A 17897-nucleotide genomic window follows, 5' to 3' on the forward strand; every position below is an offset into this window, starting at 1 on the left:
TTTTTTTCAGTTACACAGCCTTGTTCTCAAGTGATCCCAGCATTGTAGTTTTTTACCCAAGTTTGTTATATTACAAGGAGAAGTTAGGGTTGGGGAAGTAAACTCTTCAGCTATAGGACTCAAATTTAGTACATCCAAAATGGAACTTGGGCTGTCCAACTCTGGGCTTATTAGTTTATTTTAGTTTGTTTATTTTTGTTTGTTTTTTGTTTGTTTGTTTTTTTAGTTGTGACTTATTTGCCATTATCAGTGTATTTTTGTTAGCATATAATAACTACACACTCTAGTTGCCCTTGAGGACAACTCTAGAGGGTCATCCAGAATCCCAGTGTGGTACTCTGGCTATGCAGTGTGGGGAGAATGTTGAATGTGTCACAGTAGGATCCACAAGCTGTGATCAACAGTGGGATCATCGGCACCGCTTAAGACCACAGGACCCATGTGAGCAGAAGACAGGTTTCTTGTCTTCTCCGTGTCCTTAGTTGTTCTCATGGTCAGGTGGGCCTCACTGAGACGGGGACACTCAGTTGAATATTGAAGTAGTACTCCACCTCCTTTTCAAAGGTGTGAAGAGGTGGAGAGAGGGTGGGGGCATGCCCAGATATGGGGTAGATAACAAAATAAGGATGTATACCCACACCTGGAAAACTGCACAGCAATGGGTTCCTCCATCCCACTGCTGAGAAAGTTTACAGTCCTGCTAGTGACTGGTAAAGCCATGATCCCACATGGGATCATGAGCACAGAGCTCTGGGAAGAGAGACTGTATCCCCTGGGGTTTGACACTTGGAGATTCCTTACTACCTCTAGCATATACACTGCCAACACAAGTGATTCCTGGGTCTTGGTGTCATGGCTGTGATTACATGGTTGATGTTACTGGAGTTCCCAGGAGCAACAGGGGCCTGGAAATAGCCCCATCACTTGGGTGCCATACAAATGGAGCAGTCTCAGACATGAGTCTGAGAAAAGATGAGGAGAGAGCAGATGGATACATGCTGTGGGGATTAGTGCACCGGATTACAAGTTGTTAGTTAAACACTCAGATTTCTGTCACTTAATTATTCCTCCAAAAAGAAGATACAAGTCATTCTCATCTTTCTAAACACCATTTTAATTCTCTTTTTAAAGACAGATGATATTTTGGTGCATAATATGAAGCAAATCTAATAGTCATTATGTTTACAACCGGTTGTCCCTAAACTGTCATAGTTTTTTTGAAGAGACATTATTTTCAGAAGGCAAGAGAAAAAACCCTTTACGCTCTGGCAATCCTTTGCACATGGTATTATTGAATTTGTAAGTTGTTTTGCTGAGAATTCATGGACTGCGCAAAAGGAACCAGCAAAATAATCTCAAAATATGAGTGATACTTTACCACATTGCGCTAGTTTCCTCTTTTTTTTTTCTGGCTCTGCTACATAATGTATTTCTTGTGCCTCTGGACAGGTCAGGCTCTGTTGTGTTGTTTACTATTTTTAAAAACTTACGAATAACTCGCTAGATAGTCCTACTAGTAAGTGTCGCAAAAACTTGAACTCCTAACCAGAATGGATAGGATGAGGACTAAGGGAAAGAGTAGATAAGAGTCATAAACATTCCGTAAGAATATGAAATGATGCCTTTCTAATCTTTCTGGCAATTATTTTTTGTGGGATACTTTTTTATCTGTTCAGTCATGTGAGTTTATGTAGGGGATTAGTGGAACTCATGGAAAAATTCTGGTAGTGCTGGAAAAACATGCACTGGTGGACTTGTCTGTTGGGCTTAGCGCTGGTAAATCTTGATCGGAAGGAGATGGGGAGAGAACAAGAGACCAAAAAGTAATTAGTCTCTGCAGGTGGTCTGGCCATCCTTTGCTTCCTACTCTGTGGCAGATTTGTCAGGAAGAGGAGCAGTTACCTGACCTGGTCTTAATCCTGTATATACCTTAAGAACAACTAAAGCTGTGAGATGAGTGAATTAAGTCTGGAGTGTATAACCTCATCCCAAGTAATTATCCGATTGTTTTTCCTGAACGTCTGTTGTTATCTGTGTGGGTAGGGACATTCAGCCTCTGAATAAAGCTGCAGACTGTTTTTGTTTGCAAGTGGTACTGGGTTTTGAGAAATGTTCCCCTTGGCTCAGGCATGGCTGTTACATGTCCAGTCTAGCTGTGCAAAGCTGTGCTGTGCAGCAGAGGGACATGGCAGTGAGTATTTGTAGAACTGTACAGGAGCTGGCCTTCATAAGGGGGACGGTTTGTTACTGCAGAACCTGTCAGCATTTACACACAACATAGTGATATGTATGGTTTGACATCCACAGGTAGCATAATGTCAATTATGACATTAATCTTTACACTGCTACCTCTAATGGGTGCTTTTTTTCCTCTGCAAACCTGTTGATACTACCCTACACTTGACCTTCCCACACCCTGTGCTCAAGGTTGGGTGCTTAGGTGGGTTTGGGTAGGAGAGAAGCCAGATATCTCTGGACTTCACAGGCCAGTTTTGTCTGGGCAGTTTGGGGCCTACACTTACCCCATGTGTCATTACTGGGCTGGGTAAATACCCAGGAGGGAAGTGGAGGGAGCAGTTCAGCCAGCCAGGCTGGCTTGGCATTTCCTCGGGGGCGAGTAAATGAGTTTGTTCTCCATGTAGCTCTGGACACTTGGAATGAAGCCACCTCTTGCTGCAGCTGAGGCTGCTGCCGAAAGAGGGGGAGCAGAGCTCGGGCCAGCAGGCTGGGTGCTCATCCCGGCTGCCTGCACCGTGCCAGGGCCTGGGAGCTGAGGCCAGCCCACAGCAGCATGTCCCTTGTGCTGGTGAAGGAGGGCTGCCCTGTGGGTGCTGAGGGCACACACATGCTGGTGTCTGCTCCATGGCAGGGTCTGTGTGACCTGCCCAGGACTGTGCTGTGGGCAGTGGGCGCCATCCCAGCCCAGCACCTCCCTAGCAGGGCCCAAGCTGAGACCTTGCTGGCTGCAGGCATGGAGTGATGACAGTGAAGGTTTCCCACATCTTCTGCTTTCTCAGTCCTCCCTGACTCGTCTGTTAAGCTAGTGCCAGGATAGTTACACCACACCACACTTCTGCTGTTTCATGCAGCCCATGTGATTTGTTGCTTGAACTGCCCTGTGGTCTGTGGGGAGTGAGCAGAGTAGTCTTCCAAAGAGGTCCCCATGAAGGACCTGCATGGTTGTTCATGAGCCCTTCTCAGAGGTCTTTGCCCGCTGTCTTGTCACATGCCAGAAGTTCCTGGCTCTGATCTGAGGGGTTTGAAAATCAGAGGTCTTCTTGCCTAACCCTGCTGACAGGCACCTCTTTGCCCCAGGGCAAAGGATTTTTCCAGCTTTCCTGTTTACCATTCCCCTGCTGGCTGGGACTTTTCTTCTGAGGTCTTGGACTTTCACTCTTCTTGTTTGAGCTACTGTACCACAGCTCAAGACACATGCCTGCACTTTGAGGGAGCAGATCTGAAATTAAATTTGCTTTTTTCTGCCTTTTTCTGGCGATTTTATTTCTAGGATGGTTGTTTATGCATTCAGTCACGGAAGCATATATGCAAGATTAGTGGACCTCATGTGGAAAATTGCTTGGTGACACTGGAAGAATGAATGCCAGTTGAGTTTAACACTGATATATTCTAATTCTAAGGAGGGCTTTCAGACTACAAACAAAGTAATTAGTCTCTGCAGGTGGTCTGGCCATCCTTTGCTTCCTACTTTGTGGCAGATTTGTCAGGAAGAGGAGCAGTTACCTGACCTGGTCTTAATCCTGTATATACCTTAAGAACAACTAAAGCTGTGAGATGAGTGAATTAAGTCTGGAGTGTATAACCTCATCCCAAGTAATTATCCGATTGTTTTTCCTGAACGTCTGTTGTCATCTGTGTGGGTAGGGACATTCAGCCTCTGAATGGAGCTGCAGACTGTGTTTTTGTATGCAAGTGGCATTTTCACAGGCATGACTCTGCTACTACACGCGGATGTTGTACAGTTTTGTACAACTGTGTGACATGAGCAAACAGCACAGTTATAGTAAGCTAAGGATTACTCGTAGCGCAGAAGAGCTGCTCTGAAAGGGGAAGGGTTTGTTACTGCAAGATCACCTCAATACTTCCATATGTTCTTCTGATATTCAAGTAGGTCCGAAACAGTGAGAATTTCTCTAGATTTTTGACTATGAACTCCATTTTCAGATCATGGGTATGCTAACTCAGCAACCCCCTGACTATCTTGCCCTAAAAGTAGAGCCAAGGAAGCCTAAATGTGCTCCTTTCTCTGTATAGACAGTTGGGAAGTGGCTGGGAACTGTGAACTGGCGCTGCTAATTTTACAGAGGTTTATTTTGTGAGAATATTTGAAACCTTGTGTTAGGGCATGTTCAGTGAAAAAGAAGCTAAATAGTCAATTAGAGCAGCTTTGGTGACTGGGACATTGGTGCCTCAGTGGAACTAATTTGGAAGCATTGGGATGGAAACTTGAAGAATATTTTGCATGGGTTTTTTATGTAAGCAATGTTGAATTGGCACTTCACGTAAAGAAACAAGCAAGTATGGAAACCATGTACTGACGCCTTCATTAAACTGGACACTTCTAATTCAAGAGCATGAGTGGAGCATCTGAATACATGAGAGAGCAGTTATAAAAAGATAACTGTTGAGCAAGGAAACTTTAGTTCTTGGCAACATACTGAGTAAATGACAAAGAATGATTAAAAGTGCTGCCATGTAGGATCAGACTCATATGTTCTTGAATTTAATTTTTAAATAGCTTGGGTCTGTTCCCATTCAAAAGCCAAAACACTGCAGAAAGTGGTGCATCTGAAACTTTAGTTTCCAAAGGTTTTTTAGAGGTCAGTTTCCACCTGCACTGGTTATTTTTTCTGTGTGCCAAAGTCTTACAAGCCAAAAGGCATCTGTAGAATTGCACAGTGCTGTTGCAACTTAGTATTTTTAAGAAATAAATCCCTAAATATTAGTTTCACATATACAGCTATAAATAATATTTTTGCTGCAGAAAAAAAGAGTGTTGTATTGACAGACATTCTATTTTGTGCTTTTTTTTTTTCCCCAGGTGGTGCACTGTCCCCTGTAGAGTCTTTACGGGTTGTGAATAAAGGGGAGGAATTAAGGCTGACATGCAATGAGGAGAGACCCGTGACTTGGAATTTCCAGAACTCGGACCCATCGGCAAAAGCAAGGAGTTCCAATGAGAAAGAGTGGTACACCAGAAATGCAACAGTCAGAGATGTAGGCAGGTACACATGCAGAAGCAATGGGAGTATTGTCTCCTCCTATTACGTTTTTGTTAAAGGTAAATATCAATGAAGGTATTATTTTTGCTTCCCACCCCTCCCCTTCCGCTCTCTCCCCCTTCCATCTCCACTCCTGAAATAATAGGACAATAAATGTTGGAGGATGGACTGAATTTGAAGTACAGCGGGAGATCACTGGTAGAAGAAATCTTCCTCCCTGTCCAGTAGGAAGAAACCTCATTCTTTGATTTGCTTGCAATGGCCTTTGTCAGCAGCGCAAAGTTCTGGATGAGTTCCTCTTTACATCCCCATTAATTTTGTGGTACAGTTTATCCAAGCTCCCTTTCTAGACACTACCTAAGTGACCTGATTCTGTTCCATGAGTCAGTTATACAGTGAAGAAGCAAGAAATATGTAGAAATGTCTTTTTAATTCTGTGCCGTCCATCAGTATGAAGTCATGTAAAGTTTGGTCCCAAGCTTTTAATTTACCAAGGCAGTCAGCCTAAAGGATTTGGTCTTTTGAGAGTCTGCTCCCAGGCCTAAGCCAGCAAACAGCAATGATTCTTCTGCCTTCAGCTTCTGATTTACCTTGTGACTGATCAGAAATGTCTCAGACAGGAAAAAAAGTGCTTCTGGTCTGACACATTTCTCAATCCATTATTACTTTGTGCAGTGTTTTCTTCAGATTTCTTCTCTGCTGATCTATGTCTACATCAGCTGCTGCTGAACTCACAGTTTACCATGCCTGGCACTTTCCCAGGAAAATGGTTATTTTGCTTCTCCTTCACATAGCTTTGGTGGTCTTCCTAACCTGTTGATGGAAAAAAGTCCTATGGCATCTATTTTCTTGAAGACAGCATTCCTTGACCAAGGGGTTGTCTCAAAGACCTCCCTCTGAACCCTGCTAATCCTTTAGGCATTACTGCAAGGTTGTTCTCCAAGACAGGGAGATACCAGCACAGCACAGTGAAGGTTATTTTCTTGAGGGAAGATATCTGGCATAGTGGCCACAAAATTTAAAGAATTCTCCTTTAACTGCTCCTGAGTTCTCCAAATAGCCATACAGCTACCGTGGATAAGTTTTCTTGACTTTCTGTTTTTCTCTGAGACTGTGACTAAAGGAAATCTAATTTGTATGTTACCTATATGTGGTAAACAATCTTCACTTTACCTCCCCTGATATTTTTTGTGCAGGTTATGGTAATTATCTCAGACGGCTATGATCATAGAGATGCTTTTGCCTTCCATTGCATGAGTGACTTCTTCAGCTTAGGATTGCAGGCAGCTTTCCTGAGCATGCTTACCAAAGCATCAGTGAAGTTGTGTGGCCCTCATGCATCATGTGATTATCTTTTTTCTAGTTGTGTGAAAAACACACAACCTTAACTTTTAACAAGTTCCTGGCAGTGAAATAAGAATGTTTATGAGGTTGACCATCATTTTGCATTAGCTGTGGTTTAGTGACAATCTTATATCACCTATAAGATGCTGCCATATGCTCTGCTGCTTGTGGGGTTGCCACAAGCACTTTGTAAAGTTGGGAGTGAAGAGAGGACAGGACCAAGAACCTCGATTCTACATAGTGACACTAAAAATGGTGGCATCTGTTGATATCTTATGTTCTTCTCAACATACTAAATCCAAATTTCTTCTGTTTCTGTGACCAAGAATGATACAGTGTTGAGAGACTGTGGATGTGTACCAGCTTCACCTTTCTCTTTTGGCAGAAAATACCTGTGTAGTAGCTATAAAAGTGTATTTTTTTCCTGATCCAAGCAAGCCTAGTTCAGACTCCTGCATAAGAGAGAAAAATCTCTTGATTTTGATCTCAAGTCTTTTCAGACAGAAGCACTGATAAGCACTATCATATCTTGTGTTGGAGAACTGCAGTGTGTCCAGAAGGCAAGTGCAACCCAAGATGTCCATGGGGTGGACAAGATAGCATGGCAACCCAAGATGGCCATGAAAGGAAGATGGCCATGAAAGGAAGAACATGACCATGAGCAGCCTTGTTTGTGTCTGGATTCTGTATAGGAAGTCCTTTCATATCTTCTCACTGTGCTGTTCCCTTCCAGATGGGGATTGAAGATGCAAGGGGAGCACCTCAGCAATCCTTCTTGCTCCTGTCAAGGCTTTGCCTGCAATGTCAGGTGTTATTGAAACAGGTCTTTGTTCCTGCTATTTTCAAAAATTTATTTTTTGTTGTTGTTGTTGCAGGAAGCCATGCTTTCCGCCTAATGAAGATATCTTGGTTCTGTCCATACTGGAGAAAGGGGGACTGAGTAGAAAACAATCAGTTACATCTGTTAGCAGGGACATTTAGATGAACACTTTTAATCCATCCTCTTCCTGCTCAGAAGTGACAGCTAGTCATAGCATTCCTTTAAAGATCTCTGTGTGTAAAATGTCACATTTTGGTTCTGATCAGAAATTATTTCTTTTTTTTTTTCATTTATTAGTAGTCTGCATCCTCTAATTCTAGACTGATGCCTCAAAACCTGTAGTTTGTGGGGGCTTCTGGGGTGGTAATATCAAATTCAGCTAAAGCTACATCCTCATGCTAGGCTAGAAACCAGCCAGTAACTTCTCTGTTCAGTGATGAGTAACCCCTGATGTAGTGAATTGCTTACATAAACATTCCAGGCTTCATTTTCAGCCTGGCACTTCTTGTCTTAAACCAAATGCACATTGTCCATCATCTTAAACAAATTTTCTGTGTCTTCCTTGGTAAGTCATGGCTTGTTGGTCTCTGATCATTCAAGTTGTAAGCATGTTTGCAAAAAAGAAAGAAAACTTTTCGCTCTGTTTTTGTTTTTCTAATTCAATTCTACTCTGTAGAGAGGGCAGATGGAATCTCAAATAAACTTTTGCAGAGTGTTTGTCATCACACATTCCTTTATGTTTGTGTTTGCCAGCTTCTTAGCATTTCAAGGTCATGACATATCATGGGCTTCAACTTTGGTTGTAGAAGTGTTTAAAGTACTATATGTTTGTGTGCTGTGGTTGGCTAAGATGAAATGCTATAGGAAATTTACATTGTGAAAGATTACATGATTATTTTTCAATCAGATGTGCTGTTTGTATGCCCAGTTTTTCTTCTAAGCAGGCTAAAAATAATCTCTGCGTTCAGGGAGCGAAAAGAAAGAGAAGTTGTTTGCTGCTTCCTCTGGTAGCAATGTGTGTTCATTTAGATTATGTATTTTACAGAAGTGAAAACCATAATTTAGGTGCTTTTCAACTTCCATTTGCTCATAAATTTCTTTCAAATCCTCCCGTGGGCATGAAACCTTACTGCCCTGCTACTAGCTAAAAGCAAATTACTTCTAGTGGTCTGTGAAAATCTGTTTACTGTTGTAGGGATATTTTGGACCTAAAGAAGGCAAAAAATGCCCTCCATCTCCAAATAAAAAAGCAGTAAGATTATTTTTAGTGCACATGATTCTTTAGTGTATCTGGTAGTGAATGCTACTGCCTGTCTACTGTCATGCTGCTCTTTTAGGAGAAAATTTTATGTCTCTTGGTAAACATGAATTAGGCAATACTCAGTTTTACTGGCTGAAAGTAAAACTTCCTTTGACAAGTGCCCAGTTGTAGAGTTAGGGTAATCAGAAGTTCCCATGCCAGCTTGTCTGACAGACCTTTGTGTTTCTTCACAGATCCAAATGTTCTCTTCCTTGTTGATTCTCTGATCTATGGAAAAGAAGACAGTGACATCCTGCTAGTGTGTCCACTAACAGACCCAAATGTTACGAATTTCACACTGAAAAAATGTGATGGCAGACGTCTCCCCAGAAATATGACATTCATTCCCAATCCCCAGAAAGGCATTATTATAAAGAACGTACAGAGGTCGTTCAAGGGCTGCTACCAGTGCTTGGCAAAGCATAATGGAGTTGAGAAGATATCAGAGAAGATTTTCTTGAATGTGAGACCAGGTAACATAGGATTTTTGCCTTCTTGTAGAGAACCTGATTCCCAGGAGCTGTAGAGAAGGGCTATGAAGCCCTACTGCTTTCCAAAGCAAAGTGGTGAGCTCACAAAACTTATTTTGGGCAAGTTGTGTCTGGGCACAGATTGATCTCATTACCCTTAGCTCGTGGTTGTGCCCAGAAGGTTTGACTATGATGAGCTTTATTTTATATTCCTGGTGATTTCCAGGCATTTTTTTCATCATTATAAGAAACATTGATTATGCTGTTTAATTCTGAGGGCAAACCAGCACCCTGGGGTCTGTACAAGTTTGCAGAGGCAAAATTATTTCAGTGCCTGACTCCTGTGTCTGTTGCCCACAAGTGACAGTAGCAGGAACTGATTGATGGCATTGAAGAAGAGGGATTTGGTGGACATGCAGAGTTTATGGAAGGAGAAGGTCTCTTTGTCTTCATGATGCTGAGTGACGATGGTCACAACAGCAGCTGTGTGCATAGATGATGATGAGGAGAGCATTGTGGCTGAGCTGCTACATGCAGCACTATGCTTGGCAAACCTGTTGATGCTACCCTGCACTTGACCTTCCCACACCCTGTGCTCAAGGTTGGGTGCTTAGGTGGGTTTGGGAAGGAGGAGAAGCCAGGTGTCTGTCAGCCAGACTTCACAGGCCAGTTTTGTCTGGGCAGTTTGGGGCTTACACTTACCCCATGTGTCATTACTGGGCTGGGTAAATACCCAGGAGGGAAGTGGAGGGAGCAGTTCAGCCAGCCAGGCTGGCTTGGCATTTCCTCGGGGGCGAGTAAATGAGTTTGTTCTCCGTGTAGCTCTGGACACTTGGAATGAAGCCACCTCTTGCTGCAGCTGAGGCTGCTGCCGAAAGAGGGGGAGCAGAGCTCGGGCCAGCAGGCTGGGTGCTCATCCCGGCTGCCTGCACCGTGCCAGGGCCTGGGAGCTGAGGCCAGCCCACAGCAGCACGTCCCTTGTGCTGGTGAAGGAGGGCTGCCCTGTGGCGTGCTGAGGGCACACACATGCTGGTGTCTGCTCCATGGCAGGGTCTGTGTGACCTGCCTGTTCTGTTTGGAGGTGGGACAAGAGGTTCAGGAGTGAGGACCATCACAAGTGTGGAGTTTGCTGTGATAACTTTTTTTTTTTTCTGATGATTTTGAAATTCAGCATTGTTATCCTCAGTATTGTAATTACTGTGCTGTAGTATTTGGTCTTTACTGAGTTTATCAAGGAAAACTACTTTCTCCTTGGCTCAACATTTAAATGTGTTGGAGATGCTTTGGTTGGTAATGTTTTTGTATTTATAACCATGGCACTCAGACCCTCAGATATGAGCTTCTGATACAGAAAGCTTGAAGAGGCATCTGGGAAACAGGGAGTTCTGCTGGAGTACTCAGATGCACAACAGCTATGATAGCACAGGGAGTGTTTATGGACAGCCCTTCTCCAAACAATGAGGGGCTTTATGGACTTGGGTCTTTTTTTTTGGATGTCCAGAGACATTTCTGGCAGATGAGAACACAGAATGCCTTCTGCACTGACATCCTCCTGTCACTTGGGTGCTGCTGAGTGCCGAGGGGGATTTTGTGTGAGCCTTTATATCTGACAAGAGTAAACATGTTTCTTTGTTCTTTTCTGTAGCTTCTTACAGCAACATGAGGAAAACATTATTGTTAAAGTACGAATGGCTGAGAGGTGTTGGGTTTTCCTAAGTTTTGTACAATTTACCTAAGATAACTACAAAAGTTTTGTCAGAGGCAGAAAGAGAGTCTGGAAGACCTTGTCTGATACATGCTACATTCACAGTTAACTGGAGTATAATAAAAGAGGAAAATTTGAAGAAAGGATGAAGAAAATAGGAAAACAAACCATGAAGGGAACAGAGGAAGAACTGAAGAGCTTTACACAGGCAGGAGACACATAGTCCTCAGATTCACCTGGCTGTTGACAGAAGACATCCTGAAGCAGAACAGGGTACAGCTACCCCATGTCTGCATGTCACTACCTGCTTCTTGGGTGACAAACTGTGAGCCACCACTGTTATCAGAGGTTGTGGTGCTTTCAGACACAGGTGTGCAGAAGTCCTAGAGCTGTACCTGTCCTTCTTAGGTTGTCCATCAGGAGCTTTTCAGGGACTTGTCTGACAGTACTTTCTGTTGGCTGCAATGTTTTGTAATTAAAATCCACAGTTAGTGCTGGCCTGCTGTTCTTCAGTGACTGATCCTCACTGTATTTTCAGTTCCAGAGTGCTGCTTTTTAATCACTGTCACAAAATTAATTGTCTCATTGATGGTTCAACATCATTCAGGTTTCTTCACGCAAGTTGCTATGCTCTAACAAGTATTATCTAACTTTTAAGTGTAATTTGAAGCAAGGTTGAAGTAAAAACGTGCTTGTTGTAAAGGAACAACCATGTAATATGTTAAAAAATTTGAATACATCTCAGAGCCTTTATTTTATTGGAAAGTTAATTAATGACTGTTGATTTGTATCCCCCCCGGAAGAGCTGAGACTAATGAAAAGTAATAAACTTCCAAATTGTTTTCCAGTTCACAAAACTCTTCCTGTCATCACCTTATCAAAAAGCTATGAGCTTCTCAAAGAAGGGGAAGAATTTGAAGTTACATGCATAATCACAGATGTGGATAGCAGTGTACAAGCTAGTTGGATTTCTCTCAAAAGTGGGGTAAGTTCCTTTAATTCATTTATCATGTGTGGCTCAGCACAGTACACAAACTTTCTGTAGACATTCACATGCTTGGCTTGGCTACCTGATTCTGTGTTGATTTGGATTTGTTGCATTTACAAAGATTCAGTATCCCACAGGCTGGTGAGAGGGTAACAACTGTCCTGTGCCGTTGAGGATGGCTGGGAGGAAAAACATCTGCATGGGCTTCTCTTCCCAAAAAGAAATTAAAGTTAGGCTCTTCAATGTGAAGTTTAGGTGACCTCTGTTGGGCTTCCTAAATACGGAAGCGTGGAGTGCCTACACATCACATTGCAATCAATGGGAGCTTCAAATATCAACACATGGACTGCAGATTACATATTCTAGTTGTTATCATTAACAGTAAAATACCTGCTAATTAGCATGGGGCTGTGCGTGACAGGAATAGTAGTAGGTATTCATAGGAATGATTAATTCATTTAAATTACGTGGTGTGCCTCACTAACTGGAAAACCTCTGAAAAATGAACCAGTGAACTGGCTTCTGTCTGCCAGAGATAGATGAAGTTACTGACTGGCATCACCAAATCAAATTATTGAGAGGTTCAGTGCTCCAGGAGTTTGATACTGGCAGTGCAACTATTCTGCAGAAAAGGGGCAGAGAGATCCCCTTCCCTGGTAAGCCAGTGTGCTGCCAGCTGTGCCTTTGAAATGAGCAGCAGGCATTGGGTTGTTCTTGAGAACGCTTCTTGATCTTCTGGGTATACTTTGAAATTTAAATTATTTAAAAGCCCTTGTGAAGACTTTTTAGTAACTCCTACCATATATTTTCCCATGCTAATTGACTGATCTTTTACTGCTAATGTTAGTGGCCAGAATATGTAATTCTCAGCCCACGTATATGGAAGAGTCCTGTGATATTTGGATAAATCACATCTCCTCAGGCACATAACAAACAGGAGTCCTGTTCCCTGGGGCTGGGCATGCTGTGCTTAGCTAATCCACCAGCTCTGACAAAGCTGTTCTCGCTAAGTGCTCACTGCTCCAGAAATCCCACCCCACAGCTCTGAATGTTGAGAAGGTCCAAATGACATGAAGGTGGCTTGGGACATGCAGATCTGCTTTTGCTTGTGTGCAAGACCTTCATCTGAGAATTTCATTTCTTCTCTCATTCCCCTCCCTCTCCTGTGTTACAGATTGATGAAATTGAGGCCTTCCATTCATTTTTTTGTGCTTTATAACTTTTTATTTAACATGTAAAAGCCACAAGGAAAGTAGTTTCCCAATAAGTTTGACTTTTCTGAACTTTCTAGTAAATAGTAGGGGCTGATGTCTTTGAAATACTATCAAATTAAATTGTGTATTGAAAAAGAATGCATAAATTTAATCTTCAGGTAGATTCAGAATTGCATTTTGTCCTGAATAGATGAGAGAACAAAAACCAAAATGCTTTTTCCATGTATGACTGAAGTTATCACCACTTTGGAAAATTAGGAGACTGGCTATTAGTAAGGGCATCTATATAATGAATATACTTCTCTTGTGGTTATTATAAGTCAGGAGGAATCAAAATTGAATTGAGAAGCTTTAATTTGTCTAGAAGCTCTTAGAACATCAAAGAATCACAACAATTCAATTAGAAAATCCTAACAAGTCCAGGTCTGCAATTGGTTTAATCAGTGTAAATTTTATCAGTCTTTCCAACAATACTGAATGTTCTCACAGAGACTAAAGTCAGCATCTCAAAGCATTTACTTTTTTCTGTGCATATATATAGAATCATGACATATTTAAGAAACTGAAGTTTCCATTTTCATTTAGGGTTAATAAATTTGTATTGCTGTGGACCAAGAATCAGAGTGGGTACCAGAGGGAAGATGCTGTGTATAGCCTGCTGCCAGCAGGGCTCTCTGCAGCATGCCTGCAATCAGGAGATGCTGTGGCCTTGGAACATAGAGCAACACAGCTAAAATGAAGCCCCAGGACCTTAAATTCTCTCTTGTCATTCTCTGGGAAGCATTGCAGCCATCAGAGAGTTTCTGAACTTCAGGCACCATTTGAGGGGTGAACCACACTTCTGAGATGCAATGACTTCATACAAGAGCTTCAGCTCCTGGGCAATAGGAAAGTCAGGACCCAGTGATCATTTTTTATCAAGCTCTACAGTTAGAAGTGCTGTTTGTGCAAATAAAACTTTCAGCTGTTTACTCATCCTCTCACCAATACTCATCTTAGTATTGGAAATCCAGCCAGAATGACCTGGGTCTGACCTTGGACACGACAGCCTTGTCATCAGGTAATGGGAACATTTGAAGAAGCTAGAGGTCTAGTTCTTTATGTCTTGGGTTGCTCTCCTCCATTTGGCTCTCTTGGGGCAGGTGAGCGTAGCCCCAAATTCACTTCACCCCATGTCCCTCCACCTTCTTGCCTTAGAAGGGAGTTTGAGGAGGAAAAAAACAAAAAAAAAAAAAAAAAAAAAGAAGGGAAGGAGACAGGACTTAAGAGAGGACATTTTCTCCCAAAGGCAGCTGATCACACACTTGTTTTGCATGGAGAGATTCTAGTGACAGGCTTGTCGTGCTGGCTTACTATTCCAGTTTAAAGTTATGAATATTAATATAGCAAAGTTATAATTACTTCTATTTTTAATTTATCTAGGAAAGATGATGCACACACAGTGTTTTAGATGTTAATTGTTTTTTACCGACAGATTGTTACAAGCAAAAGCAGAAATTTGGGTGATTATGGATACGAAAGGAAATTAACATTGAACATCCGTTCAGTGGGAGTTAATGATTCTGGAGAATTCACATGCCAAGCAGAAAACCCTTTTGGAAAAACCAATGCCACAGTAACCTTGAAAGCTCTAGGTAAATAATTCTTATTGAAATCTTAACATTTCTAAGAGCAGGAGATAAAAAGTGAGAACACTGGGGAGTCTTCCCTTCCTTCTCTCTCCTTTTCCCAAATCTCAGTGAGTTAAGTTGGTTTTCTGTAAAGGTTATTGCTGACTGGTGCAATATGGGATGGCTCAGGAAGTTGTGGTGTGTATGACTGCTTTAATTTCTATAACCCTTTGCTTTTTATTGGAAAGTGATACTAGAACAACCATCCGGCAGTGTTTGTGACCCTCTGGCTTGTCTCATCCTTCCTGGTTTAATCTAAAATTTAAACCAGTTTTAACAAAGCAACTAATTTACCTGCTCCTGGTACTGTCCCTATGCCCAAGTAATTTGGCAGCACAAGTGCAAAGCACATCTTCAGTACCTGCCTTCCAAGGTGGGGAATCTCACTGACGTGTGTCAATGTTTTTTATGTAAAATCTGTATTTATACCTCTATATAAAATAATGCTGTGAGCAACATTGTGGTGCATAAAGACAGCAAGAATTTTTTCCGGAGGTCACCCTCTTGTTAAACCCACTATCCATCACTTCTACATGTTTTGGATCATGTCCCTAAACAGTGAGCAAACTCCCTTCCTCCTCTTGTTTAATAACAGATGTGGTTAGAGTCTGCTATATATTAATTTGGGTGACACACAGTGCCTTTTGAATTTTCAAGCTGCTGAAACCTGCTCATTTGATAAATTGAGTACAATTAAGGACATATTGATATAGATAATAAGATCATTCTGGTCTGTGTAGTTGCTACAACCATTTCAGTTCCATTCAAGGGTGTAGTAACTCAGGGAAGTGTAGCAGCCCTGGATTCTTTTTTTCCTTTTCAAATCCATTTTTCTGTTGCACAGACATGCACTCCAGCCACACTGCTTGTTTTGCTTTCCCTAGTAACGTAAAGAAAACAGAAGTGTTTGACCTGTGTGAGTCAGATCTTCAGCAAACCGGCAGAGGTTTGCATGCCCTTAACCTTGCTGTGCCAGTTGAGGGGGTAGGGCTCACAATGAAAGGGATGTTTTCCTCATTTTTTCACAGGAGAGACTACATTCATATGTAAAAGAGTGAAACAGTGTGAAGTATGAAAGAAAATCTTCTCCCCAAGGGGATCAATGTGAAAGCTTTTATTATAAGAGGAGGGAAGTTCTTCACTACAGAAATTCTTAGTACTGCTACATATGCAAATGTAGCTTTAAAAAGGATTGACTTTGGAAAGTCTGGGGTTTAAAATAAAGCATGGCATTATAAAAAGTAGGAAATACAATTTTTGTTTAGTAAAATACAGTTTGTATTTAATAAAAATGTCAGAGAAAAGGTGGAATCTTTCCTTTCTGAGATAGTTTTCTCTCTCCACCCTCTCAAATTTAACTTAAATAATCTCCAACTTTTGGATACCTTTCACCATTTATTGTCAAACAAACTATATTTACCTGAAGTGTGCAAGCTCCCAGGGTCCTGGGAAGTGATGTATGGTGTGTACATAGAGAGAAATCTGGGATTGCAATAGATGCTAAATCACTGTGGCTTTGACATTAGCCAAAAGTTTTACAAGAAATAATGTGTATTTTTTGTAAAATTCCTAATTGCTTTTTCTAACAGGTAATTTTTTAACTCTAGAAGGTACTAGAACTTCATTACAGGGAATGATATCATTATAATAAAATTTTATTTGAAGGGAGTTGGGTCTGATTTTGAAAAAATCTGGCATAGGTAATCCTGTGTTAATACAGAAAACTGAAAAAAATCACTGCAAAGGAACTGCAAACCTTCAGTTGCCAGATTTGAAATATTTTCTTCTTTTCTAATGATGGAGACCATTTTAGAGCATACCTGCCTGCTGTGAATTTACTTCATCCTTTCTTCTTCAAAGCATCTGTGAAGCACTCTGGCAGATCCATATGCTTTCACCAAGCCCTACTGGCTCTGGTTTTCCCAAGCTCGGGTGCCCAGCTGGTCACAGCAGTTTGATTACTGGAAAGTGGGAAGAAGTAGGGATCTGAGATTGACTTTAGGTCTAAATTCAAGCTCTCAGTAAATGTGTTTCCTTGTAATTGCAATCTGCCTGTCAAACTGATGATTCCCATATGAATTTCTGTAATAGGACTGAAAAACTTGTCTTTTCAAAGTGAATCCTCAATGTGATGAGTTTATTAATGAAATTAAAACCACTACAGCAAGGATGTTGTTAGACTTGATATTTTGGAACGGAACTGTGTAGTGATAAATGATATCTGCCAAATGGAAGATTAAGACCCAGCAGCAGATGTACAGAAATGCCTTAGTTTAAGATGATTGGTATCCAGGCCTGTGGACTTAGCACATTTTTCTCTAATTACTGAAGCTTTTAATAGCTTCATTTGTAATGTTGTTCTTAATTATACTTGACAAAGAAACCTTTAATACTCTAGTATACTGTAATAAGTTATTTTAGTTTGCTTGTTTTATAACGTTTCTTTCACACCAGAATGTTAGCAAGTCAAATTTTTGGAAAAATAGAAATACCTGAGTGGAATCAAACACATGCTTGCATCTTTAAAAATGTATTCGAAGGCATTTGTCACCAGAAGATGGAATTATTGGTGCTAAGGCACTCAAGGTTGCTTTAAGTTCTGTGCCTCATGCTATATGTAGCTAGTAATGTTGGTTTTGGCAGGTGAGGGTTTAAGTACTGCTTTGCAGATAAAGTCTCCTGTTTCACACTTGGATGTTTGATCACTGGTCTTGAGGTCATCTGAGTGTGGTTAGAGTACTCACAAAGTTCTAAATGACCTTGAAATTGTTTTTCTTCTCCTCTTACAACTGTCAGCTAAAGGATTTGTCCGTTTGTTTGCAACAATGAATACCACAATAGATATAAATGCAGGTCAAAATGGAAACTTAACAGTTGAATATGAGGCATATCCAAAACCAAAGGAAGAAGTCTGGATGTACATGAACGAAACATTGCAGAATTCCTCAGACCATGATGTCAAGTTCAAGACTGTGGGCAATAACAGGTAATATGCATGGCTATATTGTCGATTTCACTCTGGAACAGCACACTAGAGTCTGCTCTGGAAAGAGGAGAATGGAGATGGTGAGAAAATTGTGACTATAAAAGATGTAGCACGTGTGGCTTGCCACAGTAACTGGTACAGTCTGCCGACCTACATTTGG

The 17897-nt window shown here is 41.4% G+C and overlaps 1 protein-coding gene across 1 annotated transcript in view; it reads left to right on the forward strand.

The window, feature by feature from the left end:
• Positions 1-17897, forward strand: part of KIT (KIT proto-oncogene, receptor tyrosine kinase) — a 55471-nt gene that overhangs the window by 13155 nt on the left and 24419 nt on the right. Inside the window, exons 2-6 of the mRNA XM_030271088.4 lie at positions 5060-5299; positions 8899-9177; positions 11728-11864; positions 14556-14715; positions 17548-17737. Of these exons, the coding sequence (XP_030126948.4) occupies positions 5060-5299; positions 8899-9177; positions 11728-11864; positions 14556-14715; positions 17548-17737 (1006 nt within the window). The remainder of the gene's footprint in view (positions 1-5059; positions 5300-8898; positions 9178-11727; positions 11865-14555; positions 14716-17547; positions 17738-17897) is intronic.

This window comes from Taeniopygia guttata, chromosome 4 (assembly GCF_048771995.1).
Source record: "Taeniopygia guttata chromosome 4, bTaeGut7.mat, whole genome shotgun sequence".
Classification (NCBI taxonomy): domain Eukaryota; kingdom Metazoa; phylum Chordata; class Aves; order Passeriformes; family Estrildidae; genus Taeniopygia; species Taeniopygia guttata.